This window comes from Fonsecaea multimorphosa, assembly GCF_000836435.1.
Source record: "Fonsecaea multimorphosa CBS 102226 unplaced genomic scaffold supercont1.34, whole genome shotgun sequence".
NCBI classification, from domain to species: domain Eukaryota; kingdom Fungi; phylum Ascomycota; class Eurotiomycetes; order Chaetothyriales; family Herpotrichiellaceae; genus Fonsecaea; species Fonsecaea multimorphosa.
Window position 1 is genome coordinate 115,468 of NW_015971668.1, and position 26,608 is coordinate 142,075.

General features: G+C 53.1%; 15 protein-coding genes across 15 annotated transcripts; 9 read left to right on the forward strand and 6 right to left on the reverse strand.

Annotated features, from left to right (window-relative positions):
* Positions 1 to 891: 891 nt before the first annotated feature.
* Z520_10945 (peptidyl-prolyl cis-trans isomerase B) lies at positions 892 to 1,646 on the forward strand (the record flags this gene model as incomplete). The annotated part of the gene is made up of 3 exons (XM_016781436.1): positions 892 to 1,080; positions 1,150 to 1,415; positions 1,475 to 1,646. The coding sequence occupies 3 exons, from the start codon at positions 892 to 894 to the stop codon at positions 1,644 to 1,646; spliced, it is 627 nt and encodes a 208-aa protein (XP_016627425.1).
* Positions 1,647 to 1,751: 105 nt separating this feature from the next.
* Positions 1,752 to 1,994, forward strand: Z520_10946 (uncharacterized protein; the record flags this gene model as incomplete). Its single annotated transcript, XM_016781437.1, has 1 exon — positions 1,752 to 1,994. One exon carries the CDS (start codon positions 1,752 to 1,754, stop codon positions 1,992 to 1,994), a length of 243 nt encoding a protein of 80 aa, XP_016627426.1.
* Positions 1,995 to 2,848: 854 nt separating this feature from the next.
* Z520_10947 (ATP-dependent RNA helicase ded1) lies at positions 2,849 to 5,044 on the forward strand (the record flags this gene model as incomplete). Its single annotated transcript, XM_016781438.1, has 2 exons — positions 2,849 to 4,877; positions 4,929 to 5,044. 2 exons carry the CDS (start codon positions 2,849 to 2,851, stop codon positions 5,042 to 5,044), a joined length of 2,145 nt encoding a protein of 714 aa, XP_016627427.1.
* Positions 5,045 to 6,835: 1,791 nt separating this feature from the next.
* Positions 6,836 to 8,317, forward strand: Z520_10948 (uncharacterized protein; the record flags this gene model as incomplete). Its single annotated transcript, XM_016781439.1, has 5 exons — positions 6,836 to 6,970; positions 7,074 to 7,157; positions 7,248 to 7,336; positions 7,401 to 7,551; positions 7,625 to 8,317. 5 exons carry the CDS (start codon positions 6,836 to 6,838, stop codon positions 8,315 to 8,317), a joined length of 1,152 nt encoding a protein of 383 aa, XP_016627428.1.
* A 417-nt stretch (positions 8,318 to 8,734) lies between these two features.
* On the reverse strand, positions 8,735 to 10,057 carry Z520_10949 (uncharacterized protein; the record flags this gene model as incomplete). Its single annotated transcript, XM_016781440.1, has 1 exon — positions 8,735 to 10,057. One exon carries the CDS (start codon positions 10,055 to 10,057, stop codon positions 8,735 to 8,737), a length of 1,323 nt encoding a protein of 440 aa, XP_016627429.1.
* A 1,207-nt stretch (positions 10,058 to 11,264) lies between these two features.
* Positions 11,265 to 11,813, forward strand: Z520_10950 (uncharacterized protein; the record flags this gene model as incomplete). The annotated part of the gene is made up of 1 exon (XM_016781441.1): positions 11,265 to 11,813. One exon carries the CDS (start codon positions 11,265 to 11,267, stop codon positions 11,811 to 11,813), a length of 549 nt encoding a protein of 182 aa, XP_016627430.1.
* Positions 11,814 to 11,929: 116 nt separating this feature from the next.
* Positions 11,930 to 12,595, reverse strand: Z520_10951 (uncharacterized protein; the record flags this gene model as incomplete). Its single annotated transcript, XM_016781442.1, has 1 exon — positions 11,930 to 12,595. The coding sequence occupies one exon, from the start codon at positions 12,593 to 12,595 to the stop codon at positions 11,930 to 11,932; it is 666 nt and encodes a 221-aa protein (XP_016627431.1).
* Positions 12,596 to 13,426: 831 nt separating this feature from the next.
* Z520_10952 (uncharacterized protein) lies at positions 13,427 to 14,669 on the forward strand (the record flags this gene model as incomplete). Its single annotated transcript, XM_016781443.1, has 2 exons — positions 13,427 to 13,463; positions 13,564 to 14,669. The coding sequence occupies 2 exons, from the start codon at positions 13,427 to 13,429 to the stop codon at positions 14,667 to 14,669; spliced, it is 1,143 nt and encodes a 380-aa protein (XP_016627432.1).
* A 376-nt stretch (positions 14,670 to 15,045) lies between these two features.
* On the reverse strand, positions 15,046 to 16,347 carry Z520_10953 (uncharacterized protein; the record flags this gene model as incomplete). The annotated part of the gene is made up of 1 exon (XM_016781444.1): positions 15,046 to 16,347. The coding sequence occupies one exon, from the start codon at positions 16,345 to 16,347 to the stop codon at positions 15,046 to 15,048; it is 1,302 nt and encodes a 433-aa protein (XP_016627433.1).
* Positions 16,348 to 17,085: 738 nt separating this feature from the next.
* On the forward strand, positions 17,086 to 17,636 carry Z520_10954 (uncharacterized protein; the record flags this gene model as incomplete). The annotated part of the gene is made up of 2 exons (XM_016781445.1): positions 17,086 to 17,420; positions 17,474 to 17,636. The coding sequence occupies 2 exons, from the start codon at positions 17,086 to 17,088 to the stop codon at positions 17,634 to 17,636; spliced, it is 498 nt and encodes a 165-aa protein (XP_016627434.1).
* A 154-nt stretch (positions 17,637 to 17,790) lies between these two features.
* Z520_10955 (uncharacterized protein) lies at positions 17,791 to 18,529 on the reverse strand (the record flags this gene model as incomplete). The annotated part of the gene is made up of 2 exons (XM_016781446.1): positions 17,791 to 18,282; positions 18,347 to 18,529. 2 exons carry the CDS (start codon positions 18,527 to 18,529, stop codon positions 17,791 to 17,793), a joined length of 675 nt encoding a protein of 224 aa, XP_016627435.1.
* Positions 18,530 to 19,366: 837 nt separating this feature from the next.
* Z520_10956 (uncharacterized protein) lies at positions 19,367 to 20,285 on the reverse strand (the record flags this gene model as incomplete). The annotated part of the gene is made up of 3 exons (XM_016781447.1): positions 19,367 to 19,975; positions 20,068 to 20,205; positions 20,262 to 20,285. 3 exons carry the CDS (start codon positions 20,283 to 20,285, stop codon positions 19,367 to 19,369), a joined length of 771 nt encoding a protein of 256 aa, XP_016627436.1.
* Positions 20,286 to 20,752: 467 nt separating this feature from the next.
* Z520_10957 (60S ribosomal protein L11) lies at positions 20,753 to 21,342 on the forward strand (the record flags this gene model as incomplete). The annotated part of the gene is made up of 2 exons (XM_016781448.1): positions 20,753 to 20,903; positions 20,966 to 21,342. The coding sequence occupies 2 exons, from the start codon at positions 20,753 to 20,755 to the stop codon at positions 21,340 to 21,342; spliced, it is 528 nt and encodes a 175-aa protein (XP_016627437.1).
* An 855-nt stretch (positions 21,343 to 22,197) lies between these two features.
* Z520_10958 (uncharacterized protein) lies at positions 22,198 to 23,781 on the reverse strand (the record flags this gene model as incomplete). Its single annotated transcript, XM_016781449.1, has 2 exons — positions 22,198 to 23,589; positions 23,638 to 23,781. 2 exons carry the CDS (start codon positions 23,779 to 23,781, stop codon positions 22,198 to 22,200), a joined length of 1,536 nt encoding a protein of 511 aa, XP_016627438.1.
* A 1,245-nt stretch (positions 23,782 to 25,026) lies between these two features.
* Z520_10959 (uncharacterized protein) lies at positions 25,027 to 26,405 on the forward strand (the record flags this gene model as incomplete). Its single annotated transcript, XM_016781450.1, has 2 exons — positions 25,027 to 25,113; positions 25,161 to 26,405. 2 exons carry the CDS (start codon positions 25,027 to 25,029, stop codon positions 26,403 to 26,405), a joined length of 1,332 nt encoding a protein of 443 aa, XP_016627439.1.
* Positions 26,406 to 26,608: the final 203 nt, after the last annotated feature.

A 26,608-nucleotide genomic window follows, 5' to 3' on the forward strand; every position in this document is an offset into this window, starting at 1 on the left:
CCTGGGTGTTTCGGATGCGAAGGCTGCAGGGTGATTTGAAATGCAAGCACTTTCTCCCATGCATATATTCTTGCACATGGATAGCCTCGTACAAGACAAGAAAAGCCAGTCTAATAGCGCTCCGCCCTGTTGAGTTTTCTCGCCGTTTTGATCTGGCTCCTGGTATTCTGTCCTCTTACTGGCAGATTCATCGCGTGTCTGCGGCCCCTGTATGTCCCGGTATCTCTCAGTCTTGTTATGTCCTGCTGCACTTGCCGCCTCAAGTGGTTCTCAATCTTCATAGAATCCAAGTGGGCAGTCAGGTCCAGAACTTGGTTCTGCGAGAGCTCGCCGACTTTGATGGTGTTGTGTAGGTGGAAACGCGACATGATGCGGGCGCGGGTGGCAGGGCCGATGCCGAAAAATGTTTCGAGCGACCTCTGAGAGAAAGTCAGGCGGACTGAATAGAGGACGTAAAGCTTTCGACAGTGAGATCTGGTTACATACCCATACAAAACGGTGTTCGGGGAAATTGACCCCCAGAATAAAGACCTGATAGACCTCTCGTCAGTACTGTCGGCTGGCAAAGCAGTGTTCAGAGAGATATACCATCTCTGCTCCTCCGCTCCCGCCGTCTGCTTCTGTCTTTCTCGTTGATGGTGGCTTGACCTTAGAGTCTCTCGATGAAACGAGGTTTTGTCTTCAAAAGTTGCGATGGTTTCAGCCTTGCCGCCGCTTTTAAGTGGGTATATTCTGGGTGCCGCAGCTCGACCCTTCGAACCCCCCAATTGAGAGGCTGGCTGAAACGTCCACCTTGTCATCAGCCAGCTACCACCGCCCAATCCGTTGCTTCTTCTACCTCCTCAGTCCATCTCTCCATTACTTGACCCTCATAGTTCAATGTGGCTCGAGATGGCTAATATCCAGCGGATCGTCATTTCGCTGATGGTCATTTTGACCGCTACCTTCCTTTTCATGGGACAGACAGCACAGGCGGCCAAGGGTCCCAAGATCACCCACAAGGTCTACTTCGACATTGAGCATGATGGCCAACCGCTAGGTCGCATTGTTATGGGTCTCTACGGCAAGACTGTTCCCAAGGTAACGCTACCTTTGAACCACCTAATTGTTTCGCGTGCTGCTGGCTAACAGTTTACTGGCTATGTGCAGACCGCAGAGAACTTCCGAGCATTGGCCACTGGCGAAAAGGGTTTCGGCTATGAAGGATCATCCTTCCACCGCGTTATCAAACAGTTCATGATTCAGGGTGGTGACTTTACAAAAGGAGATGGTACTGGGGGCAAGTCAATCTACGGTGACAGGTTTGAAGATGAGAACTTCAAGTTGAAGCACACGAAGAAGGGCCTGCTAAGCATGGCCAATGCGGGCAAGGACACAAACGGGTCACAATTCTTCATCACCACCGTTGTTACAAGGTAAATTCGCCCCTAGGCTACGTGCCCTGCGTCGGGCATCCTTGGTTAACAGTGTATAGCTGGCTCGATGGCCGTCATGTCGTTTTTGGGGAAGTGCTCGAGGGCTACGATGTGGTCGAGCAGATTGAAAATGTACCCAAGGGGTCGGGTGACCGTCCAGCCAAGCCGGTCAAGATCGTCAAGAGCGGAGAGCTGCCTGTGCCGCCCGAAGGTATTCACAACGAACTTTAGGATTTGAGGGCAGGTACTGCTCTCGGATTGCTATCAAAGTCTGAAGAAGGGCTAAGACACATTTTGACAGAACAACCCATCTATTCGAACGTGCATCCCGAGTACATGGATGACGACGATGTGGAAGATGAACCTGGGACGAAATTGCCAGCAGCGGAGGATCAGATTGAAGCACCGTCCAAGGATATCTCTGCAATTGAGGAATCGTCTAGTCCTGTCGAAGGTCTAGTTACTCAAGCTTATATGCAGAAAGGAGTGTTTTTTCTCCTGATCATGCTGGTTGTTGTGGTCATAGTTAAGAGACGCAGAACCCCATCCCAGAAGTTGGACGATAAAAGCATGGCGTAAGTAGAGGCTGTAGAGAATATGACATGGAGTTTGGTTCCATTGTGAGTTTGCCTACGGGGAGGCGTCGTTGCGCATCCTACGTGCGTAGACAATTGGTGGGTATACGAACCGGGTACTTGTACTCTGTGCCAGCAATCCACGAGCACGGAGTATATGATGGTCTCTCCGCTGGTGAGTCAATGGTGACACAAATCTCTCGCCCCTTGGTGGCAATCGCCTGGAGGCAAATACGGCATAGGCTGGCTCTTGGCGAACTGCCTTTTCATTTCATTGTCCAGTAGCTTCTAGCCTGGCCGATCGGGCCCATGTCATGATCACCTGCTCGCCGCTCCCTAAAAATTTTAGGCTGCGCTTTCAAGACTTTTTCATCCTTCAAACTCAACTTCCATCAACCTCTTCTCATCCACACAATAACTACAACCGCCAATTCTACGGTCCTTCTTGTTTCTGTCTTTCGTTTTCACTTTCGGATAGACTTGGAGAGGCGTTCTGTGTCTCTCATTCTATCTGCCGGACACGAAAGACCAAGCAATCATCAGCGATTGAAACATTAGACGCCTCAACCGTCTCACTTCACCTTTCGAGCAGCGACTATCACAACTGCCTCTTTTCTTCACTCAAGCAAACCATTTCAGATATCGACTACCTATTCGATCCCGTTCAATCCGTGAGTGCCACCGTTGCCCGCTGACCGACCTCAACGTCTGAAGCTTTTCTACACTCTCTGCAACCCTTCTGCGGATGGGAACTTCAGGAATTTTCTAAGATCCCATCTGAACTTCTATAACTCAAAGTCAATTGAATCTCAACTGACGCGTCCATTTGCAGCAAAAAACAGATCTCACTCAACCAAAATGGCTGATTCCTTGAACATGAACGGACTCTCTCTAAACGAATCCAAGCACGCTCCTGGCGGTCAGATGCCGGCTCGTGCGTACATCCCACCTCACCTCCGTGGCCAGAGTGCTCGTGGACCTCCAGTGATGGGTATGGACGGAGCAGGTGCTGCGCCTGCGCCTGCGCCTGCACCTGCACCTAACGCTGGGAACCAAGGTTTGAATGGAAGTGCCTGGGCTACCAACACGTATGTGAAAGAAAATCCTGAAGATAGCCAAGTTATACTTACAAAACTCAGTCAAAACAATGGCAGCTGGGCAGCGGCTCCTGATTTCAAGCCTGGTCCTGGCGCCCCCGCTCCTGCGTCTGCCCCTGGTCCTGCTCCTCAAGCAAATGGCTGGGGTGCGGGTCACAATCCTCGTCCCTTCAACCCGAACGCCTATGGTGCTCCCGGTGGTGGCCATGGTGGTGGTCACGGCGGCGGCTACGCTGGAAACTACGGTGGCAACTCTGCCCGTGGTTCAGGAGACGGACAATGGCGAGATGGTCAACACATTGCAGGCCCTCCAAACCCCAAAATCGAACGTGAACTGTTTGGCACTCCAAACGACCCGACCAAGGCTCAAACTGGAATCAACTTTGCCAACTACGACGACATCCCTGTAGAGGCTAGTGGTCACGATGTCCCGGAACCGGTCAATGCGTTCACCAATCCTCCTCTCGATGATCATCTCCTGGGCAATATCAAGCTCGCACGATACACCACACCGACACCTGTGCAGAAGTACTCTATTCCCATCGTCATGGGTGGCCGAGACCTCATGGCTTGTGCCCAGACTGGTTCTGGCAAAACTGGTGGTTTCTTGTTCCCCATCCTCTCCCAGGCTTTTCAGAATGGCCCATCTGTCACACCCGCAAGTGGAGGTGGCTTCCGCCAACGCAAGGCTTTCCCGACGTCTTTGATCTTGGCCCCCACTCGTGAATTGGTCTCCCAGATCTACGACGAGGCGCGAAAATTCGCTTATCGTTCCTGGGTCAGACCCTGCGTGGTTTACGGTGGTGCCGACATCGGTACTCAACTTCGCTCTATTGAACGAGGTTGTGACTTGCTTGTTGCTACTCCAGGCCGTCTTGTCGACCTCATAGAGCGAGGCCGCATCTCCCTGGCAAACATCAAGTACTTGGTTCTCGACGAGGCCGATCGTATGCTTGACATGGGTTTCGAACCCCAGATTCGTCGCATTGTGGAGGGCGAGGATATGCCTTCAGTCCAGAACCGCCAAACTCTCATGTTTTCGGCCACTTTCCCGCGCGATATTCAGATGTTGGCGAGAGATTTCCTCAAGGACTACGTCTTCTTGTCAGTCGGCCGAGTGGGTTCTACGTCGGAGAACATCACCCAGAAAGTTGAATATGTCGAAGACAACGACAAGCGCTCCGTCTTACTCGACATCCTTCACACTCACCGTAACGGTCTCACCCTGATCTTCGTGGAGACTAAACGCATGGCTGATACCTTGTCCGACTTCTTGATCAACCAAGGCTTCCCAGCTACTGCAATCCACGGTGATCGCACTCAACGTGAGCGTGAGAGAGCATTGGAATTCTTCCGAAATGGCAGATGCCCAATCATGGTTGCTACAGCTGTTGCCGCTAGAGGATTGGACATCCCGCACGTGACTCATGTCATCAACTACGACCTTCCGACTGACATTGACGACTATGTGCACCGAATTGGTCGTACCGGTCGTGCTGGAAATACCGGTCTGTCGACTGCCTTCTTCAACCGCGGCAACCGTGGCATTGTTCGTGATCTCATTGAGCTTCTCAAAGAGGCAAACCAAGAGGTTCCTGGCTTCTTGGAAAACATTGCTCGTGAAAGTTCTGGTTTCGGCGGTGGCCGTGGCGGGCGTGGTCGTGGGGGTGCTGGCCGTGGTGCTTCTTCTACTCGTGACATGCGTCGCGTTGGCGGTGGGATGGGCGGCGGTCCTCCTTCCTACAGCGGCGGCTATGGCGGCAGCAACTACGGCGGCGGTAGTAGTGGTGGTAAGTCCCGGCAAGATTCCATTTCCCCAAATCATCCACTGACACGATCAGGCTATTCTGGTGGGGCACCATATGGTGGTGGGGCCTATGGCGGCGGATACAGCAGTGGCGGTGGAGGCAGCTATGGCAACCCAGGAGGTGCCACAGGCCCTTCTTCGTGGTGGTAAACGGCTACCGGCGTTTTCTGGTAGAGCGACCTTTCCATCTCTTCTCGGCAGGGGGATTTTCCTTTTTACTTCGACATTTGCACTCTCGAACAGTGACCTGGCGTTGCCCTCCAAGCGAATGGGCGGGCTCCTTAAGCATAGGCTTGCTTCTTCCGTGACGACGACGACGGCCACGGCTTTTTTCTTCCGAGACGAACTGTTTATTATCGGGCACAGCATGATACACTGATAGATAGCGTTGGCTTTTTTCCGGATCGATTTCCAGATACCCCTCAGCATGTCGAATTGCCTCATGTGAACAGAGGGAACGGACGATACGTGCAGACGAACACCAGACTCACACCACGGCGTCGGTTTGAGACGAAAGAGAGTGTGACGGCGCAAACTCGAAGCTTGAAACAATGGGATGATGAGACTCATCAGAAGGCTCCGACATGAATGGGGGCCACGGGGTCGGAAGGACAGACCTTTCCGGCCTTTGACGAGATTCGTTTTTCACCAAAAGAACCAAAAGTTATTTGCGGGTTTCTCTCTCTTTCGACATCCTGTGGGACATGATGAAATCAATAGACTTTTTCGACATGGACATGACACCAAAATCAAATCACGAGCTTTTATGGGAGGCCGACAGGAAAGCCTGGGAATCAACGGGAAATAAATGGATGGGGATATTCTGCCACGGCAAATGGGGGAGAAGAATAATACTGCGAAAGACCATCTGTGCATCTTCCCGGAGTTTTTTCTGCCCAGGACTTGATCCACACTCGAGAGCTTGTGCTTTGATGATGACGGAGCTTTTCATACGAGACCCAGAGGGAAAAGGTCTTTGCTGGCCGTTGTTAGATCAGGCTCGCCAGGCCACCATTGCACTTTTGTTAGCCAAAATCAAATCAAGCATTCCATGCAACTATGGTCCATTGATGTCTTTTGTTCCCTCGAGATGAGACATACTTGTCACATCCATCCACAGACGTGCGGGAGTTGGGCCTATACAAGGTCATAGTCCACGTCTGAGTGCTTGTGCCAGCAGTTTGATGGCGCAATCATGTATGCGCCGCCTTTCTTATCTCCATGTACCTAGATATTAATTCCACCGTGTCCTGTCCATTGAGGTGTCCATTTAGGTGTCACAACATTGCATTCGTCTTGGCCGCGTTCGGCCGACCATGGACCAGCCCAGATCAAGGGCCACCTTTACACCCACAAAGCGGAGCCCGGCATGGAGGCCTGGGTGGCGTCAATCGAGGAACGGCACTCGTCGCACCCACCTCCAGTACTGACTCGGCAGAGAGCTTTACACCTTTGACTGACACAGGTGCCGGATCAGAACTCGAGCTCGCCAAACTCGCGGGAGTTGACTCCGTTTTGCTCTCTAGCCTAGCCACTTCGTTAATGCACGCTGCACCAGGGATGCTCGCTCGGGCAAACCATGGAGATATGACAGGAAAAGTCAGTGCCTTGCAGATTCGCCCAGGGCAGTCTACCGAGTAGTAGCCTCCGCAACCCATCGCGGGGGAAAGCAAACCCCTAGACGAAATATGGAGCATGGACCAGTTGCAGAAGTTTCGCTCCCGTGAGCCCCTGCTATTGGATGTATCATGCTTTTCTCACTTCGTCATGTCGAGAAGGGTAGGTGGTCGGTGGTATAAGAAGGACCAGGTGCCTTCTTTCTGGGACTTGGGCGTCTACCGATCGACATCCCTTCCCATCGACTTTCTTCTAGCTTGGATCAACAACCTCAATCCCAGAGAATTTCCCGTTTATAACTTCCGGAAAGGCGACTAGGCAATCATGAGTGAACGATTCGGTCCCGCTCCAGAACCGCCCACCGAGTTGGGTCGGTATCGAGTGCTGTCTCCCACCGCCGGCATTAGAGTGTCGCCTCTATGTCTGGGTGCCATGTCCCTCGGAGACGCCTGGAGCCAAGTGAGTGCCCTCCAAACCCGTGATGGCCGTGCTTTTTCCAGCCCCGAGGCACGGCATGGCATGGCAAGGCTAACGAGCGAGCCATCTTTACTGGTCATTTTAGGGCCTTGGAAGCATGAACAAAGAACAATCCTTCAAACTCCTCGATGCGTATTACGAGGCCGGTGGGAATTTCATCGACACCGCTGTACGTTCAAATCCCCCAGCTCTTCTCGATGAGGGCCGAAATGCCTAGGTATTCTGTGCTTCGAGGGCCGTGTGACTGAACCTCCTTTAGAACAACTACCAAGACGAACAATCGGAAAAGTGGATTGGTGAATGGATGGCAGAGAGGAAGAACAGGGATCTCATGGTCATCGCTACCAAGTATGCCACTTTTTGCCCACGCCTTTCTCACAAAGCGCAAGCTTCTAACACGATTTCATCAAAGGTATACCACACACTACCGAAGCTGGGAGCTCGGCAAAGGCAAGACGGTCAACTACTGCGGAAACCATAAGAAGAGTCTCCACCTCTCCATCAGGGATTCTCTTGCGAAGCTCCAGACCGACTACATTGACCTGCTGTACGTTCATTGGTGGGTAAGTCTTGTCACACAACATTCCTTACGAAGTTCCCCAATATACGGCCTCGTCCCGAAGCTGAACTGAACAGGATTGGACTACCTCTATCGAGGAAGTGATGGACAGCCTTCATCTTCTGGTGGAATCCGGCAAAGTTCTGTACTTGGGCATCTCGGACACGCCAGCATGGATCGTCGCGGCGGCCAACACGTACGCGCGCGCCCAGGGCAAGACGCCCTTCTGCGTGTACCAGGGCCAGTGGAACGTGATGCAACGGGACTTTGAGCGCGAAATCATCCCCATGGCGCGGCACTTTGGCATGGCATTGGCACCGTGGGACGTGTTGGGCGGAGGCAAGTTCCAGACCAAGAAACAGATCGAAGAGCGCAAGAAGCAGGGCGAGGGACTGCGCAGCATGTTCGGCTCGGGCGACCAGACTCCGCAACAGGAGAAAATGTCGGCCGCGCTGGAGAAGGTCGCGCAGGAACACGGCGTCGAGTCGCTCAGCGTCATCGCCCTGGCCTACGTCATGCAGAAGACGGTCAATGTCTTCCCCATCGTCGGCGGCCGCAAGGTCGAGCACTTGCAGGCCAACATCAAGGCCCTCTCGATCAAGTTGACCGACGAGCAGATCCAGTTCCTGGAGAGCCAGTCGGATTTCAGCCCCGGGTTCCCGTCGTCATTTGTGGGAGAGTCGCCCAGGGCCACGGGGAAGACCACCTGGATCCTCGCGTCGAGTGCCCCGCTGGCGTGGACGACGCCGGAGAAACCTGCCGGACATTAGAAAGGGGGAGAAACTAGGATGAGAGAAGAGGAAGATGGAGGTGCAAGGGAAGCCATCTTGTACGGACGATGAGAGAAGATGGGAGAGTAGGGATGAGCAAGAAAATGGGGATTCTGATTGCACGCAGGGGGTGAAAAGGGGAGGTCTCTTCGAGAAAGATTCCTGGAAGCAAGAACTAGAGTCTCAGAGCAGTTCGACGAGTCACAAAAAGAATCAGTACATCCATCCCCCCTTCAATTGTACTTGCAGGTTCGTGCGCTCTACTAGGTCCTTACAGACTTTCACACCTGAACATTTTCCCCCTAGTATTATTAAGCAGGGGGAGCTCCATGTCTCTCCTTCAAACCCCTTCACACATACCGCGTCCTTCATAACGCACCTCTAGCTGAATAAAACCTCTACTGGACCCTTCATCGATCATTCCAGCTCGACCTCCAACATAGCCAAGTCCGAATTGACCGGAATCTCGACCTTGCTAATCTTCAATCTCTGATCGGCCTGCTCAAACAGGGCCTTCCACTCCTCCAAACTCCGCTCCTTGCCGCCCACGATGTTGTACATCAACAAATCCAAGCTCCGCATCAGCGCCTCCTGGTGCAAGGGGATCTCGCCCGGCCTGTCTGGCAGGACGCGGTCGACGATGAACAGTTTCGTCTTGCCCTTCCCCTTCCCACCTCTCTCCAAGACTGGGACCAGGTTCTTGAGGATCTTGACGCAGTCACTGTCCGGCCAGTCGTGCAGGACTCTGCTGAGCAGATAGGCTTTTGGTGGTGACTGGACCAGTCCCGAAGGCTGGGGTTGGAAGAAATCCTGAGCTTGGAATGTCACCCGGTCTTGAAGCTCCGTTGGTATTGCAGCCTTGGCCGGCGCGGCGTTGGTCTCCAGATCCTGAATGATGATCTCGAGATTTTGGTGAGCCCGCGCAATGGGGACAGCAATGTGGCCGCTGCCACCGCCAAGATCAACGACGACCGCCTTGCCCAGACCGTCCCAGTCAAAGCCTTGCGTGTACTGTGTGTACTTGGGGCCCACGATAGCCTGCCCAACTACCCTCATTGCAGCACTGAATTTGGCCATTCCGTCCGGCTCCTGTTGAACTATCTGCCAATAGCTCTTGTGTTGTGGGAAAGCCAAATTGACAGGGATCGCGGGCTTGTTGTTGGCCTCGCTGCTCTCGCCTCCGGAACCAACACGAAGACTATCCCCGACTTTCAATCCACCTACTATGATGGGGAGAGAAAGCATTAGTTGGGTGTATGGCGAGAAAGCCGGAATGGCGGCCGACAGCGCCGTGTGGGCGACGTAGCCCGGTTTCGGTTCGTAGAACATATGCAAGCTGTAGGCATACCGGAGGATTCGCTGCAAAGGTGCCTTATGGAGCTGGAGATCTGATGCCAACGTCTCCACGGCGATGGGCGTGCCATCAAGAGGCACTGCCTCCGCGAGTTTCAGTTGATCGATTGCTCCCAGCACCACGAGATTCGTTCGGTCCGTGCTGACCAGTGCGCGCAGTGCCTCGGTCGGCCCGCGAGCAAGCGTACACATGGACTGGCTTGCGTCGATAAGTCGAGCTCGAGCCTCGAGGATCTCGGCATGTTCTGCGGCGTCGTGGTAGTCCTTGGGACCCGTGGCTCCAAACGATGGCTGAGGTAGAGATTTGGCATCCAGTCCCTGCTGGAGGATTTTGGCAGCTTCCAAGATCTCAGTGGCGAGGTCGACGAGTGACGGTGTTGCCGCCATCTTTGGCATTCGTCGTCAACAATTGATCTCGAAAGAAGGACACAGATTCGCGGTTGAAGAGGGAGATAGCTTGCTTTTCCATGCTTGGATATGCCTCTTAGCTGAAGCGGCCTCTTTTGTACTCGTAACTTTAAGCAAGTTAAGCAACGCTTGTGCGGCTTCTTGACACGGGGTTGGACGACACCTCGTGTTCAGCCTCAGCTGATACGAGCTGAAAGGGAGCAGTACCCCTCGTTATCGCAGAATACACACTCCCCAGGCCCAGGCGTGTGAGCCATTTGAACTGTAGAACGAACAACCGGTCGAGCTTTTCCCGGTTTGATCCAACGAAGCCGAGAAAGGCAACTGTTGATGGTGGTCTCGACTCCGATTTCATCCTGAGGTGTTCACAGATGTCATGACAGAGCACACAGTTCTTGAAGAGTCAAGACAGAGCATTGGATAAGGCGGGATCGATGCTATCGGTCCACGTTCCATGGAGTGTATTCGTCGTTGACATATCAAGGCAGTTTGCTCAAGGCAGTCTGCCGATGCTCGCCTCGGACAACATTCTCAGCCACTCTGTTCATATGCACATTCTAAGGGCGGGCTCTCTGTCGGGGTCTATGGGAGATTGAATTATGTTACAGTGGAATGTTTGCACGAGTTCGTGCTCGAGAAACGACTAGGAGCAATCCGCCAGGACAAGAATAACTTCTCTTCTTCATTCCAATGAGAGTTTCTCGATCCTGAAACACATCTCATGGCGACAAACATGAGATGTTGTCCGGCCTCAAACCAGCGGGAACCGCCTTTGTTCGGTGTTGTCTTTTCTTTGTTTCATCGGTTCAATGTTTGATCGGGTCAGGCAGCCCCATCAACAACATTGCAAAATATGGATAGAACAGCTGTGCATCAAACAAAGAACAAACAAAGCCATTGTCAATGTCGCTGCTAATTTTGAATCCACGCCGTCGCTTCTTTCTTTGTCGCTTCAGTGAGAAATCCGATCCGAGCAAGACACGCTCTTGCATATCAATGCCCCAGGCGGCATCCACCGACAGTGGCTCAGGGCGGTGCGCTTCTCGCAGTCAAACATTTCATCCATTGTGCTGGGAAATCCAAGCCAGGCCTGCGAGAAGTCGGATAGATATAGTTGACGGAAATCCACCTGGACTGATCTTCCCATCAAGTTCACAGTCTCTCAAAGCTATCCAATCCAGCAAAAATGTGCACCACCAAGCGGTATCTGTTCCTCTGCTGTCACCCCGCCACACATCGCTTCCGCAACACCCTGTGCGACTCACCCAGCGTTCGTGGATGTCAGGTCCGAGACTTCAACATCATCCTTGGACACCCGTGCAAAAAGTGCAGCGACCACGGTCTAGCCTCAATGCACATGGACCTCGGTGCAGAACAAGAATCTGGCGCTGATGATGTTTGGTATATCCCCACCAGATGTTTCGTCGACGCCGGGTTTCGCACACTGGACCCTTTCAAGAAAGCCGAGACCTCAGAACCCTCAACGCCAACCTCACAGTCCACCAGACATTCAGTGGACGAGGACCCCTTGACACCGCCACTGACTCCGACCAAGATCAAGGCCAGCGACCCAAACTTTTGCAGAAGACTCCTTCGTCGACTGACGTTGAAGAAGCTTAGCCCCTGTTGTACTCTCGAGACCCAGTACGGGGGATACGAAGCCACGAGGATTGAAGGACTGGATAACCGCGTTGATGGAGTCATCAGGGACAGTTTTTGCGAATCGCAGTTTTGACATGGAGGACAAGGTCACAAGATGCGAGGGTAGGGTTTCCGCGTTGACTTTGTAATGATAGTCCCAGAGAACAAGGTGTCCATTCCTTGGGCTGCCCAATGTACAAAGCGCTGTTTTCAACCGCCTCTTGTTTCCCCTTCAACCTCAATCTCAACGGGTTCCTGCTTCGCGCTGATCCCTTGGGTGGCGATAGCCTCACTCTTCGCGCCAGCCCGGGCAATTTCTTCCTTCTCGTCATCTGCACAACCGCAGTCATAGAAATCTCCAATGTTGGCACAGTCAAAGATCGGTTTGCCCTTGCTTTCGTTCACCACGTTGTGCACGAAGCAGGCCCAGGCGGCCGCAGTCGACCGCGAAGACGTCTGAGGAGGATATTTCTTGAGTATCTGCTGGAAGTGCTCCGCACATTCGCCGCACGGGTACAGGCGGGCGAAGAGGTAGACGTAGCTCTTGAGGGCATCGCTCTCGTCCTTTGTCGGCTCGTCCGGGAATCGTGCCATGGTCGTGTGAAGGACTTTCCAGGCTGCGCGGCCGAGTTCTGCTTTGAGGGTTTCGTTGCCGAGCTTGCCCATGACGTGCTCGCCGTGTAACGTCTCCGGGGTGGCTGTTATATTGGGGATGTCGGCCACCACTTCTTGTGATTGTTGAAACGCATGTCGGAAGCGGTCGGCGTGGGAGAGCGCGTCAATGGGTCGCTCGTGGCCGCGAGTCCAGATGATGTACCATACAAAGAGGGCAATTGCGGACACCAACACCATAGCAGGGGGCGGGCCTCGAGGCATGGCGAATGAGGAAGCGAAAGGGAGGTGTGAGATAGAACTGGCGCTCAGAACGCAACGATTAAAGCATTCAAGAGAGAGGAGAGGAACAGAGCAACGCTGGAAGACTGGGATGGAGAGATGTATATCGAACAGAGAACGAAGCTAGATGGGTCGCAGATTAGTCGGTACAGGAGGGCGCAGCAGGCACTCAGGTGATGATGTCTCGGATGCTTCTCTCGCAAATATCTCAGCAGCGATTTGTCCGCATTCGACAAGCTCGGAAAATCCGGGGTTCAGCCACTCAAGCCACTGCACCTTGTGTCGCTCGTCTCCCTCGTCTCCCTCGTGTCGCTCGTCTCCGCAAGTCTAAAGCAGCAGGTGGAATTTCTCAAGACCTCGTACTCGGTACAAGACGTGCTCCGATCTCGCTCATCCAGACAGGACCAGAGTGAGAAAAACAGAATTCAGAAAAGTGTCACAGTCGTCTCACCGGCACCCCTCCTGATTGACCTGGCACCGTGGTACGACACGCTCTTGAGTTGCCACACCATACCACATCACACGAGTTAGAAAGCTAGGAGATCTGCTTACTGGCCTGGGCCTTCGAGAACACACCTCGAGTCCGCGTGGGGAAAAGATTTTTTTTTATATCCGGACAAGAGCCTCGGGTGTCGACTCATTTTTGTGACTTCTGCGCTCTCAAGGCTGCCCATTCTCATCCTACTAGTATTTTGCAAATTCGAAGACGAAAACAGTGAAGTCTAGTGGACTTACTTTGCCATTGAAGAAGTCACAAACGCCAAAGCAGGTCAACGACACCTGAGAGCCTTCTCGGCCACCGTTCAACCCGAAATGGCTCCCTTCCCTCCTCCGCCAGTGAGCTCGATTGGTAGGCCTCTTTCCCTGCCTCACTTCTTGAACGCGCAGCCTTCATAGAACAGAATCTTGCGCCAAAAGTTCCTGAGATCCCCGCTGACTATACCATCCAGACTGGAGCAACGTCGGTTTCAAAGTCCGCGAAGTCAACGGCCATATTGAATCCACCTTCCGCCATTCCTCACCCAAACCAGAATGGAGTACACCACGTTTTGTGACCTCTCCTCATCTGTCGATCCATGGCATGGCGCCCGGTCTCAATTATGGCGTCCAGTGCTACGAGGGCATGAAAGCCTTCCGACAGCCAGATGGGTCGATCGCCATCTTCCGTCCCGATCAGAATGCTCTACGCATGCAACGTTCTGCCGAATTCATTTCTGTTCCCCCTGTGCCTGAGGCACATTTCATAGAATGTGTGAATCTGGCCGTGGCTATGAACGCCGAATTTGTGCCTCCTCACGAGACCGGCGCTGCCATGTATATCCGCCCGTTGTTGTTCGGCTCGAGCGCGCAGCTGGGACTGAGCCCTCCAGATGAGTACACCTTCGTCGTGTTTGTGATGCCCACGGGGGTGTACCACGGTGTACATGCCGTCGACGCGCTTATCTTGGAAGACTTCGACCGAGCGGCGCCTGAGGGCACGGGCAGCGCAAAAGTGGGCGGCAACTACGCGCCTGTGCTGCGGCATAGCGAAAAAGCACGTAATCAAGGGTTTGGTATTACCCTGCACTTGGACAGCAAGACACGGAGCGAAATCGACGAGTTCTCCACTTCAGGATTCTTGGGCGTCCGGAAAGACGGGGACAAGACGACAATCGTGGTGCCCGACTCGAAAAATGTGATCAAGTCTGTGACTTCGGAATCCGCTTGCGAACTCGCCAAAGACTTGTTCGGCTACGGCGTGGAGAGACGCCGTATTGACTATAGCGAGCTTCCTCAATTCACAGAAATCATGGCCGCCGGCACCGCGGCCAGTCTGGTACCCATCAAGAGCATCACCATGAAATCTAAAGGAGACAAATTCGAATACCCGGTCAACGAGAATCTAGACCCTGGTCCGGTCTGTGCACAGCTGTTGAGCACATTAAAAGGTATCCAAATGGGGAAGGTGAAGGATCAGTTCGGATGGAACATGAAAGTGACGGAGCCACCCAAGGAGTTCCTTCACGCGGCGACGAATGGCGGCGTCCACGGCGACGGCGTGGATGAGCTACCGTAAGAGTGTGAGATGATGACCGCTTCAGTGCTGGATATTGACAACAAAATCAATGGGAGATGTAAGACCTGATCAGGTTCGGATGGGAGCGAGGTGCGGTAGAATTGTGTTTGCCCAAGCAACAAAAGCCTGTCTCCAAAATCAAATAGTCCCAACAGCACTCTCTGTACAGACGCAGCCACCGTCCATAGCACAAAACAAGCTTTTCCCTCTTGCAAGGCCAGCGCCGTCCACAATTAGGCGTTCGCACGTTGACCACTCCAAGTCCTGGCAATGTCTATCAACGGGTATCAATATCATGAATCATCGAGTGTCGTAAAGGATCCGAACAAAGTAATATACCCTGTGCCGCCGACAAGGACCACAAGGGCACCGGTGTTCACTCAGGTATGGGTAGTTGGAAGTCCTCGTCGTCCAACTTTGCATTTTCGAAAGGGAAGAAGTCGGTTTCGAAGAGGTCATTGGCAAGATCATCACCCTCATCCTGGGCCATGTCTTGCTCCAGCAACTCATACTGCTTGAGCCGGAACCACATATCGCTTTCCTCAGGTGGTGAGCCGTATAAATCACGAAAATCGCGTGGATGAATCGACGCTTGCGAGATCTTGATGGGCTTGGAGGCTGAGGTAATTCCACATCTTCCAGTTTCAGCACTTCTGGGAATGATAGAGGGAGCCTTCTTTGCTTTGGGGAACCCAATTGTATTCTTAGACACGGCGGTATGAGTAGTGCGAGATGATGACAAGCGTCGTGGTCGAGTCGATTGCGTGACTCTCGTGACGGGAAGAATCGCTTTCTTCTTTTGTTCTGATGCCTGGGTAGTTTTCCTGGTAGCAGCAGGCAGATGCAATCGTGAGCCAGAGAGCGCGGCAGCAGCAGACTTCGCCTGCATCGTGTCAACTCTTGAAAGTTCTGGTCGTTTCTTCTTTGGTCCTGCTGCAATCATGCTGTCAACCTCCGCGTCTAGTTTGCCAGGTGTAGGAAACACAGGCTCAGCAATGCCTTCGAGGCTTTTGTTCACACGTTCTGCATCGAATTTCTGCCACTCCTCTTCTTCCTTTTTATGGCGAATCGACATGCCGCTCTCATCTTTTGGGGAACCGTATGGGTAGACCACTCCGTAGCCGGCACGCAGCTCTTCTGTAAGTAGCACATCTTCTTCAAACTCGATCGGCGGATCCGGTAGCTCGACTGGTGGTGGTGGCGCGTATCCAAAATCTGGCTCTTGTTCTTGTGTATCTCTTTTCACCAAAAGATCGCCATCAACTGGTTCCGAAGACGCGACTGTGATCTTAGATCTGCCTGAGTGGCGAGCTGCGGAGTGCTTTGGGCCAGTTCCAAGCCGCTTTGTCGCGAGAGGAGCCGGAGCAGGTGTCTGAAAGGCTTGAGCTTTGGCGTTGGTCGTCTTGACTCCAAGCGGTGCTCGGTTGCGTGGAATCAAAGGTGTAACAAATGTGCTCTTGTCTAGCTTGCTGGCTCCATCTCTACCCAAAGCCTTCTGTCCATTGAGAAGGACAGGTCGGTTCTCATCGTTCTTCGCCAGTCGAAAAGGAGTCTTCAGATTTCCCGGTGTCTTAGGATGCAGGGTCCGCGTGGTTTGGTTCAAGGGCTTCCCAGCAGCTGTGGTCTGCTGCGCGTGGATGATGTTCTCTTGGTCTCGTGAGGCTAGAATACTTGCCATGGTAGATACTGTCGATTAGTCCAGAGAATCGTAATTATCGTCTGCGGTCGATATCGACTACACGCAGTAGTATTGTTGGAGATTGATTCCTGTGCCAGAAACGCGGACTGAATTGTTGACGCGGTTGCCCCCAGCAACGTGTTCCGGGAGGCTCCTGGCAGTGGTCGATCGAACCGTTAGAGCCTGAAACCGGCCTTGCGGCCTAGAGCGCAAACGGCGAGGCCTCAAGCCACCCAAAGCCCACGTAGCCTCACCCCTAGACGCCCGCGAGAGCCCGCGAGAGCCCGGTGTCATTGGTCTGATCATCGATGACTTCCCCTCTACGCCGCAGCTGACTCCTAGCGAATGCATCAGTGACCGCCAGTTGAGCCTTTCCCTGCGATCAAGTATCATTCATCTCCAACATCACTTAACGCAATTGCTCTCACCTATCTACCTTTCTGCCAGACCTCGATTCCGGGAACCTTTAGCCTTTAGAAATATTCGCCATGGATCGGATCAAGGAGGTACGTCCCAGTCACCTCTGCTGCACCTGCACCCTTCCCCCTCGTGCTCCTCCCAGGCACCACGCAATTCACTCAGGGCTGCCTTCTGCCGCAACGCATTCAATCAGTCACATTCTACTTGGCTGCTGCAGTCCTGTTCAAAACAGCCCGCACCATCCTTCATCCCTCGTGCCCTAAAGACCCAACGAGTCCGGCATCCTCCTCACCCGATCTCATCTTCGATCCACCCATCATGGCGTCCGTATTCGCTAATTTCCAACAGAAAATGAACTCTCTCCGCATTGAGGCGGATGAGAATGCGGCCAAAGCAGAAGAACTCAAGCAGAAAGTCAAGACTCTCGAACAAGACAACCTCCAAAAGGAACAAGAGATCACTTCTCTCAACCACCGCAACCAACTCCTCGAGGCCGAAGTTGAGAAACTCGAAACAGGCCTCAAGGAAGCAAAGGCGCTTGCCGGCGAGTCGGCACAACATAGCACTGCAAATGAATCCCTTCAGCGGAAACTCCAAGTTCTCGAGGAGGAAGCTGAGCAGGCCGACAAGACCCTGAGGGAGACCAACGAGAAGTATGCGTGGCCGTGGTTGGACACATTATTCCTGCTAACAACTCCGTCTTCAGACTCCGACAAACCGATGTCAAAGCTGGCCACTTCGAGCGCAAAGTCCAGGCACTGGAGCAAGCACGCGACGAGTGGGAGAACAAGTACGAGGAAATGGCCAAGAAGTACGCGGATTTGCAGAAGGAACTGCAGGAGTTGGAGCAAAGCATGGGCAATATCTAGAGTGGGCGACATACTTGGTGTTGGCGATTGTGTTTGGCAAGTGCATGGAACACAATGCAAAGAGCACGGCCATACCTATGATACCATGGGCATTTGATAAACGGCACACCCGAATGCGAGCGTTGAAGGTCTTGAAAGAGAATCCAGAATAGCATTATCGTCGATCACCCCTTCGTTCTCGAGCCTGTTTCCGATTTCTGGCCTTCTCTTTTGTACGAGCCTCTTTCCTTTCCGCTCTGCTCTCGTATCTAAAATTTCGCTTCTTTCGCTTCTTAATGTCCCTTGGCCGATCTTTTGTCCATTGGCTTTTCTGCTTCTTGCCTTGACCATTTTCTGGGGCCTCTGACGCTTCTTCACTGTGTTGCTGGGTATGCTCGTCCCGCTGCTGCTCCGCCTTGGACAGCCCTTCTCTCGAAACATCCATTGCTTCAACCGTCACTGTGGTGTACTTGTCTTCGTCGACGTATTCAGTCTCATGATTGAGCAGGGGTTGCTCCGAGTCTGAGATGCCGCTCCATTCCTCTTCCGAGTTCTCTTCACCCCCCTCCCCATTATCGTCCTCCTCATCCTGATCTAAAGTCGGTCTCAACAAAGCATTCACTTCCTGCACGTGTCGTTCGAGCTCGGCTTTTCGCTGTTCTCGTAGCTGGCACGCACGTTGTCAGTACAGCAAAGCATACCACAGACTGATACTAGGAGCGTAGTCTCACCCTCTTCCGCTCCTCGACTCTCTCCGCCCGTGCCCTCCGCTCAGCAGCCTCCTGCGCCTGCTTCGCCCTCTGTAACTTGCGCTTGTGGAAGCCGGTCAGAAATTCATGGCGCGCAGTTGTGTCAAAGGATATTTCTTCGACAACAGTGGGCTCTGTGCGCCGGCGCTTTGTTGGCGGAGGCATGTTCCTGCGCGCTCTATGAGACACAGTACCTCTTGAGACTATTTGTATATGGACAAAGTCGCAGCCTCGTGGCGCCGCTGCGGGAAGGGAAAATTGTTGTGCAAACGCGTCAAACCTTCCAAGAAAGGTAAGAATCCCGGGGAACTGGAAATCCTCTGTCGATTCTGTCGACTCTTCAGAAGATGGGGCTGGTGGTCCGTGGATGCCGTTGACTATGGCAGAGGAGGGTCAGAGCTACGATCATCATGTCTTTCAAGGATCGCTTTTCCTTGTGGCGTGGCAAGCGTTATAGAAATTCCTACAAGCCAGAGAGAAAGACAATTTTGCTTTGCGTGTCATTCCGTTGCTTTCTTCTCTTAAAGCGTGTGACTGCTCTCTATTGGGAGCTACTACTTAACAACCCATTCCTTCTGGGATGCTTGCTGGCTGCTGCAGACCTTGAGACGAAGCCATGATCACGGAAGGGCTAGTTCGCTCCGGGATTTTAGTCCTGCGTTATCCCGTTGCCGGCTCTTGTTCGCAATTGTCGATTTATGAGTTTGGAGTTTGCCTGCTGTTTTTAATCTTGGTCTCCCATGTGACGTGCCCGATCACTTAGCCTCGACGGGCTGCCGCCTGGCAATGCTCCCAACAGCAACATAGCAGTAGCTGGTGAAACAACGAAGCCATGGGGCGTCCTGAATCTGCCGGTTTTGATGTAACCTCTTCTGTGCAAATGCAGTGTGGACAACCCTTGATGTTTTGCATCTTTGTTCGTTGAAACGATATTGTGATCCAACCCTGTGTGGGCGTAGGATGTTCATTGGTCGTTTCCTGCTCTCTATTACATACCCCCATTTACCTCCCTCCGAATCCCGGAGGTGGGAATCCTCTTCCAGGACCTGGTGGTCCACCTTGAAATCCCGGAGGCATACCTGCTGGCGGACCTCCAGGTGGTCCTCCGAACCCAGGAGGAGGGCCCCCAAAGCCAGGAGGTGGGCCTCCCGGAGGCCCAGGCAGTCCACCTCTTCCAGCTCCTGCGAATCCAGGTGGCGGCGCTCCACCTGGGAATCCCGCTGGCGGTTGAGGCGGGAACCCAAAGCCTCCAGGTGGCACTCCTCCCGGTGGTGGCGGTCCACCCATCCCAACGCCTGCCACAGGACCACCCAGCCCGACGGGAAGACCTCTGCCAGCAGGTCTCGAGATACCTGTGCCAGCCTGCAGAGTTGTCGGTGCCCCTCCCGGAGCAGATTGTCCCAGTCTAGCGCTAGGATCGGATGGAGGAGGTCCTTCAACCGAACAGCTCACGATATTCGTTCCTCTCAGAATCACAAGGCCCAAGGTTCGTTTCTCTTCGGTCTCGACGGTCGCAGCTGCAGAGCCTGGTGCTGCAGGAGCGGAGGTTTTGGCCTGCTTGCGTTTGACTTTGCGGAATTCTTCAGTGTCGGCGAGGACGAGGTTCATGTGCTGTCACCGAGGGACGGATGGTTAGCAATTCGTTCGGTCAAGGAAGGGAGGTTCCAGGATGGCTTGATGGAGATATTGAGCGCAGGACTCACTTTGTCGAATGCAAGCATTTGGCCAGTCATTTGACGGCCGTCGTTCATGGTCACTCGCATACGGTAATTAATCTTGTCACTGTGGTCAGAGTGCTTCTTGTAAGTCATGGTAGGAATGGTCCAGCATACCAGGTTTTGCTAGACACAAGTTAGCCGTTAATCGTGAAAGAATGGAGAGTACGGTCAGTGCTTACCATCTTCCCCTGCTTGTTGGCCATCTTGCCTCACGTTGCGCACGAATGCGGCTTGACCTTCTTTCACAGCGTCGATGTAACAGAAGTTGTTTTGCTTGTGCCTCAAAAAAATAGATTTGCGCAAAGTGTAGAGCCGCAGCTCAACTGCGCCTGCCAGACGATGGCTACAACACTCCTGTATCAGAGGAAGCGAAGCAGGCCCGAACTGGTAGCTGGTAGTATTATTGTTTGTGGTTCGGCGGAATTGACCTTGGTCGCGCGACTGCAGCATACTGTACAAAAATTGGTGCCGCAGCTCCGAATGCAGCCTAGTCGGATTTCCTGTCTCTTGGCATTTGCCAAGCCACGCCCACCCCAGACGCACCACCAGAATTTCGAACAATCGGTCAATTGCGGTGTCCTCTCGCTTTTTCTCAATTTCGCACCAGCACCAACGCCCTCGAAACTTGTACTCTGTCGCAATCGTTAACACCACCATTTTTCTGGACAAAATGGCGGAAGGCAACGACAAGAGCTCAAATCCCATGCGCGAACTGCGCATCGAGAAGCTGGTGCTGAACATTTCCGTCGGCGAATCTGGTGATCGTCTCACCCGTGCTGCAAAGGTGTTGGAACAACTGTCGGGTCAAACTCCTGTCTACAGTACGCCCTTGTATCCTTCAGTCGAACTCCTGCTCCCTTCGTGCTAACAAGGTTTCGCACAGGCAAAGCCCGTTACACCGTCCGCTCCTTCGGCATCCGTCGCAACGAAAAGATCGCCGTCCATGTCACCGTCCGTGGGCCCAAGGCCGAAGAAATCCTCGAACGCGGCCTGAAAGTCAAGGAATACGAACTGAGGAAGAAGAACTTCAGCGAGACCGGAAACTTCGGCTTCGGCATCTCCGAGCACATCGATTTGGGAATCAAGTACGACCCGGCCATTGGGATTTACGGGATGGATTTCTACTGTTGCATGGGCAGACCCGGAGCGAGAGTTGCCAGGAGGAGACGCTGCAAGAGCAAGGTGGGACGCAGCCACCAGGTCTCTAAGGACGATTCGATCAAGTGGTTCAAGACGAGATTCGAGGGTATTGTCCGATAGGTGATGGGCTGGGAGAATCTCATGTTGGGCGCCCGATGGAGAGATCAAAAAATTGGTCTACCCAGGCAGAGATGTGCTTTCGACAACTAGCCAAGGAGTGTATGAAGCCTCGTCGGCGGTCGTCCCACAAAAAGCAAGAGAGTCGATGACGGCTGTTAATATTATGGCAGTCTGGAAAACCGACCATTCCCCTGATGTCGAAACAATAGATCCGACTAGATCGGGGCAGCACCAAAGACACACCCCGGGGCACCCTTCCACAAGGGTCTTCGATTTTATTTCCTTCATAGCATTGCTGAAGTGGGAACAAATGTCTATCAACCAATCCGTTGTTACTTCCCTCTTCCTATCTGGATTTTAATCGCTTCCCTGCCATCTCTGTTTACCTTGGACTGTGCCTATCCGTGCTCGGATGATTTCTCATGAAGATGATGCTGTACCCTTCTTTGAGGACACATGTGACTACCCGAGATTAGCACATGCCTCCTACATACCTACTATCTACGATAGTGAGTAAGCTTAGTGAGTTGAATCGTATACAAAGGAGAAAAGATTGCAGCAACAAATCGATCCACAAGATGTGGAATTGCTTGGTGACAAGAACACCAATATTCAAATTGAATATGACCACTACATTGTTTGTTGCCCTCGGACATCCCAAGTCGAGTAGCGACAAGATACCCCCAGCGCCGCGCTTTCATGCAATGCGGTACATGTTCGCGGTACATGTTCCAAATATGACAACCCCATCATAAATTTCATGCTCACATTTTCCATAATAGACCTTTGTTGCCCTATTTTGAGGAAGGACCCGCTGACCCAATTACATCGTCTACCATCTCATGTACAAACTCCTCAATTCTGATGCGCATCTGCAGAATTAGAGGTCGTTTCCATACTTGGATGCTCGACCACTGTATGCATGCTCGTCGTTGCCACAGGCGAGATTGGTGTATCTCCAGTATTGGATGCAGAAGCCGATTGCACTTCCGGCGATACAGGCGTGTTGGGCTCTGTGGCCCCAGATACCCTGATCCGAGGAAGATTGAGCTGTGGCAGTTGAGGAGCAACGCTTGCATTGGTGGGAGCCCTGCTCGGAATACCCGCAGCACGACTTGCATTGCTAGCTGCGCGACGAGCAACAGCAGCCTCGTAGGAGGGAGCATCGCCCCAGTCCAGGAACTCGTAGTCGGGTGGCTGATTTACATCACCAATGTCGGGAGGTAGTGGGATACGTGATTCCCCAATGTCGTCTGATCCGGTGCTTTCATCAGGAGTGAATCTGTTGGCGGTGGGGGAAGAGTTGGACGTACCGCCGCTTTGGGGCTCGTCACTTTGGCGCCGGTGGGTGTCGTCGGGAATGGTTGAGCCTGGTGTCGGTTGAGGTTCCATGTCAGACCCCATCGTTGACACACTCACTGCGCTGTTTGAACGTTCGCGGCTGTGTAGAGATGTAGCGTCGGACAGGAGACGAGGGCGTCCACCAGCTTCGCCCATAGGAGCTGCTCCACTTAGTAGTCCGCCTCGCTCAGAGTCATTGCTGTTTGCTCGAATCCGGGTACCGTCATGTCGTACCTCTCCCAGTGCAGCATATGCCACGCTCGATACCCTTCGTTCTCGTCCGCGAGACTGATGTTCGGCAATCAAGGTGGCTGCAGATACACTCACACCACCATTGAGGGAAGCAGTACTCTCGTTTGCTCGCTGCCGGGACTCTCGCCTCAGCTCCTCTAATCTAGCCGTATCTCCTCTCTCGCGAGCTTCTCTTCGCTCTCGCCGGCGTTCTTCTCGTTCCGCAATTTCGCGGCGGCGTGCCAGTCGAATTTGGTACAATGACTCCATCTGGTCTTCGCGACGGGTCTCTTCTTCGTCGGCCGTCTCTGGGAATTCCACCACTGTGTCCATGCCAGCTCTTTCGCCTTCTCGCCCAATTACTTGTTCGGTGTCCTTTGGCGTCCTCGAATATGCCGGAAGCGTCATGACGCTGCGAACGCTGGTATTGCGATCGACTCCTGCCCCAGTTCCTGCTTCGCCGCCGATGTCATTGCCATTGTACGCCGTGTTGGTGGATGTAAGTTCTCGGTTGCGGACGGCCTTGTATTTCCCGGCCGGTTGCCAGGTCTGCCATTTGCTCTTCAAAAATTTCGTGGGAATGTACTTGGGCTTCTTGCCTTGTACCCTCCACCTCCGCAGCATTATGTAAAATACCACACAAGCAGTGAGGAGGATTCCAACGGCAGCAACGATCTGGAGCAATTAGATAGTGTGCTCGTAGCCAACGTTTAGGGGACTTACGCCGACTATTACAGCACTTCCACCCATCCCTCCGCCTCTGCCTCCACCTCCATCGCCATCTTTCGGTGGTCCCTGCCTCGAAGCTAATCGATTCACATGTACGCTGCGTTTGTCTAGCATCTTTATAGGTGAACTGACCGCCATGGCGGTGGCTGGTGGTGAAAGAAGATCAAATCTCGTGGAAGTGAGCGCTGAGGCCTTGTTATCGGGACATTTGATCACGTTGGTCAAAGTTGGACACGGATGTACTCGTAAAATCGCAAGGTTCAGAGGAGGTACAGCAGGTTCGCACAAGCTGTCAAGCGGAGAATTTTCTCACAGACAGATTCGTAAGTGGTGATACAAGCAAGGGAATGATGCACTACGGGGAAATTGAAGCAGAGACAATGGACTCAAGCATACGTATGCAAATGCAAAAGTGTGGTGAGATCCTTTGACGGTTGCCAGCTGTGGCAGTGGGCGGCCTCGAAGAGCCTTTGGAGTTGGCAGAAGCAAGGTTCAGATCAGAGAAGTAGCGCATGCCGTCAGCCTCCAGCGGCGGAGGCGAGTGGCAGGCTTGTGCTCATCCACCCAGGGCAGTGAGGGCATAGCAGCGGCGGATTGGTTCGGCGGGCCATGGTAGGGCGGATAGCCTGGATAGGCGGTAGGCTGTGGCTTCCCAGGGCCTGTGAGGGCCAGAAGACGCTGAGACACGCAGCCAGGATCCGCCCCGACGCACCCGCCTTTTCTGTTCGCGTAGCGTAATCCCGCGTCCAGCTGCAACTCTGGGTTTGGCTCATCACAAGAAGTTTACGAATAAATAGAACGCCCGATGAAACGTCTGGTCGGTTAACCACTCGTCCACCATTGCCTAGATTTTTGTCCATCTTGAGATCGTTTCTGCCGAGTCAAAGGGCTGTCGTTGTATCGAGTCTCGCTTCGCTTCCTGACGCTCCTCGTAGATTTTTGAGTCAGCTCTAGTGGACCGTCTCACTCGAGGCCACCTTCCCCGCAAACGATGCTTTCCTGTACATAAAGTTTTTTTGCGTACCTAGGAAGATGATTGTAGCGAGCGAACCATACCCACAGTGAGGATGGGTTTGACCATGTCTGCTGCTAATGGGCTAACAGAGAGGGACTGGCAAGGCTGCCACTGGGCAAGTCCAGCAGTAGCGGCAAGGCTGAAGCTCTAGGCGCTCACTTGGTGCTTGAACTGCCAGTGGCTTGGCTCAACAGGCGCCGGATATGTTGCCTCTTTTAGCCGCGCCCGCCCTTTCCCCTTCCAGAAATCCCATAACAAACACAAACCTCGAGGCACATGTCTTTTCCACTCTTAAAGACTTGGTCCTTCAAAACGACCTATCCTCGATTGCTCCGGTATCTTACTCCCAACATCCTACAGGACGAGCCATGGCTCCTTCGAGGTTCGATCACGGCACAATGAACACAAATTATAGCAGCATTCATTCCCATGAGGCCTTCATTGGGGATTACCAGGTAGATATACTTTACATTCCCGGAGAACATAACTGATCACCCTTCAGGTCATGTACACTCCTGGTTCGACATCTCCACAGTTCGATCGTGTCAAGAAGTCCACTCGCTTCAGCAGAGTTGCTTCGTCCAAGTCGCAGAATCCCAGCCAGTCCTTCATGCTGCCCACCAATATTCCCAATACTTCTCAGATCATGCCAGACCACGGTTCCCTGCCAAATGTCCAGATCCACTACAGCATCCCCGCCGATGAGAAACAGATCGTCGCGTCTTTACGCACTCTCCAACGCGATCTCAATGAGGCCATGCAAACCATCAATTCCCTAACCCGCGAACGTGATGAAGCCCTACTTGAGCTTAGACTGCTCCGTGCTACGACCAAGAAACAAAACACTTCGGCAAAGAAGAGCAAAGCAAAGTCTCGCGTGGAGGAAGAACTGTTTGATATCAGCAGATCCATGTCGTCTCCCCCCAGATCCCCTGTTCGAAGGAGTTCCATGAGAGACACGTCTGCGGACACTAAAGATGCCCCAAAGACTACAAACTCTGACGACGCCCGAGTGCTCTCTCCTGTCGTCAACGGAGCGATGTCCCCGGTCTCAGAAAAGCGACCGACAAGCAAGTCGGATATCACTGCCAAAAGCAAAGCCCAATCCTACCAGCCACCCACTGTACATGACACCGAAAACAGCGTCATTGAAGACCCAACCGCTGCATCAAATACCTCACGCCGACGGCGCCGGCCGTCCCTTGACGAAAACATGACTTCAGCATACATCTTGCCCGATATCACAATGAGCCAGCCCGTAAGATCAGCAAGAGTTCAAGTGTCAAAGGAAGCTCAAAATGTTCTGCATCGTCATGGCGACCCCGAGCATATTGGTAACTGTACTGTCTGTCAACGTCTCACAGGAAGAAAATCGAAACAAGTTACCCACGCTACACGCTCCACCTCTGCCCCCGCTGCTGAAAAGACTGATTTCACGGCTCAAATTACACAGCTCATGAAAGACGCAATGTTAGAGGAACCCACTCTACGTCCCAAGATCAACCCCTGGCATGCCCTTGCTAATGTCAAGAAACTTCTGATGGACCAATTCGAAGAGGCAAAGAGCAAGCACGCCCAGGCTTGGGAGAAATATGATGCCATTGAGGCGCCGTTGAACAGCAAGAAACATGCCGCTGCCAGTCAAGATCTGTTCTACTGGTCCAAGAAGATGGAAGAGTGCCGCATCAATCTGGATCAGCTAAGAGATGTAGAAGAGGGAATGAAGGAGCAAGAAAATGGGGTATGAGCATCGTGCTCCGGAGACTGATGTGCTACAAAACCGGGGTTGCAGACGCAATGCTCAGGAGACTGATGATGAGAGAGTCATGTCATGCCAGGCTATGCTGTGCGAATATGTCAACGAATTGCTCTGTTCCTGTGGGTTGCTTGCTGGGATTGGAAAAGCTGAACAGTCCAGGCCTTCATTTTGGAAACGAAAGTCTCAGAGAC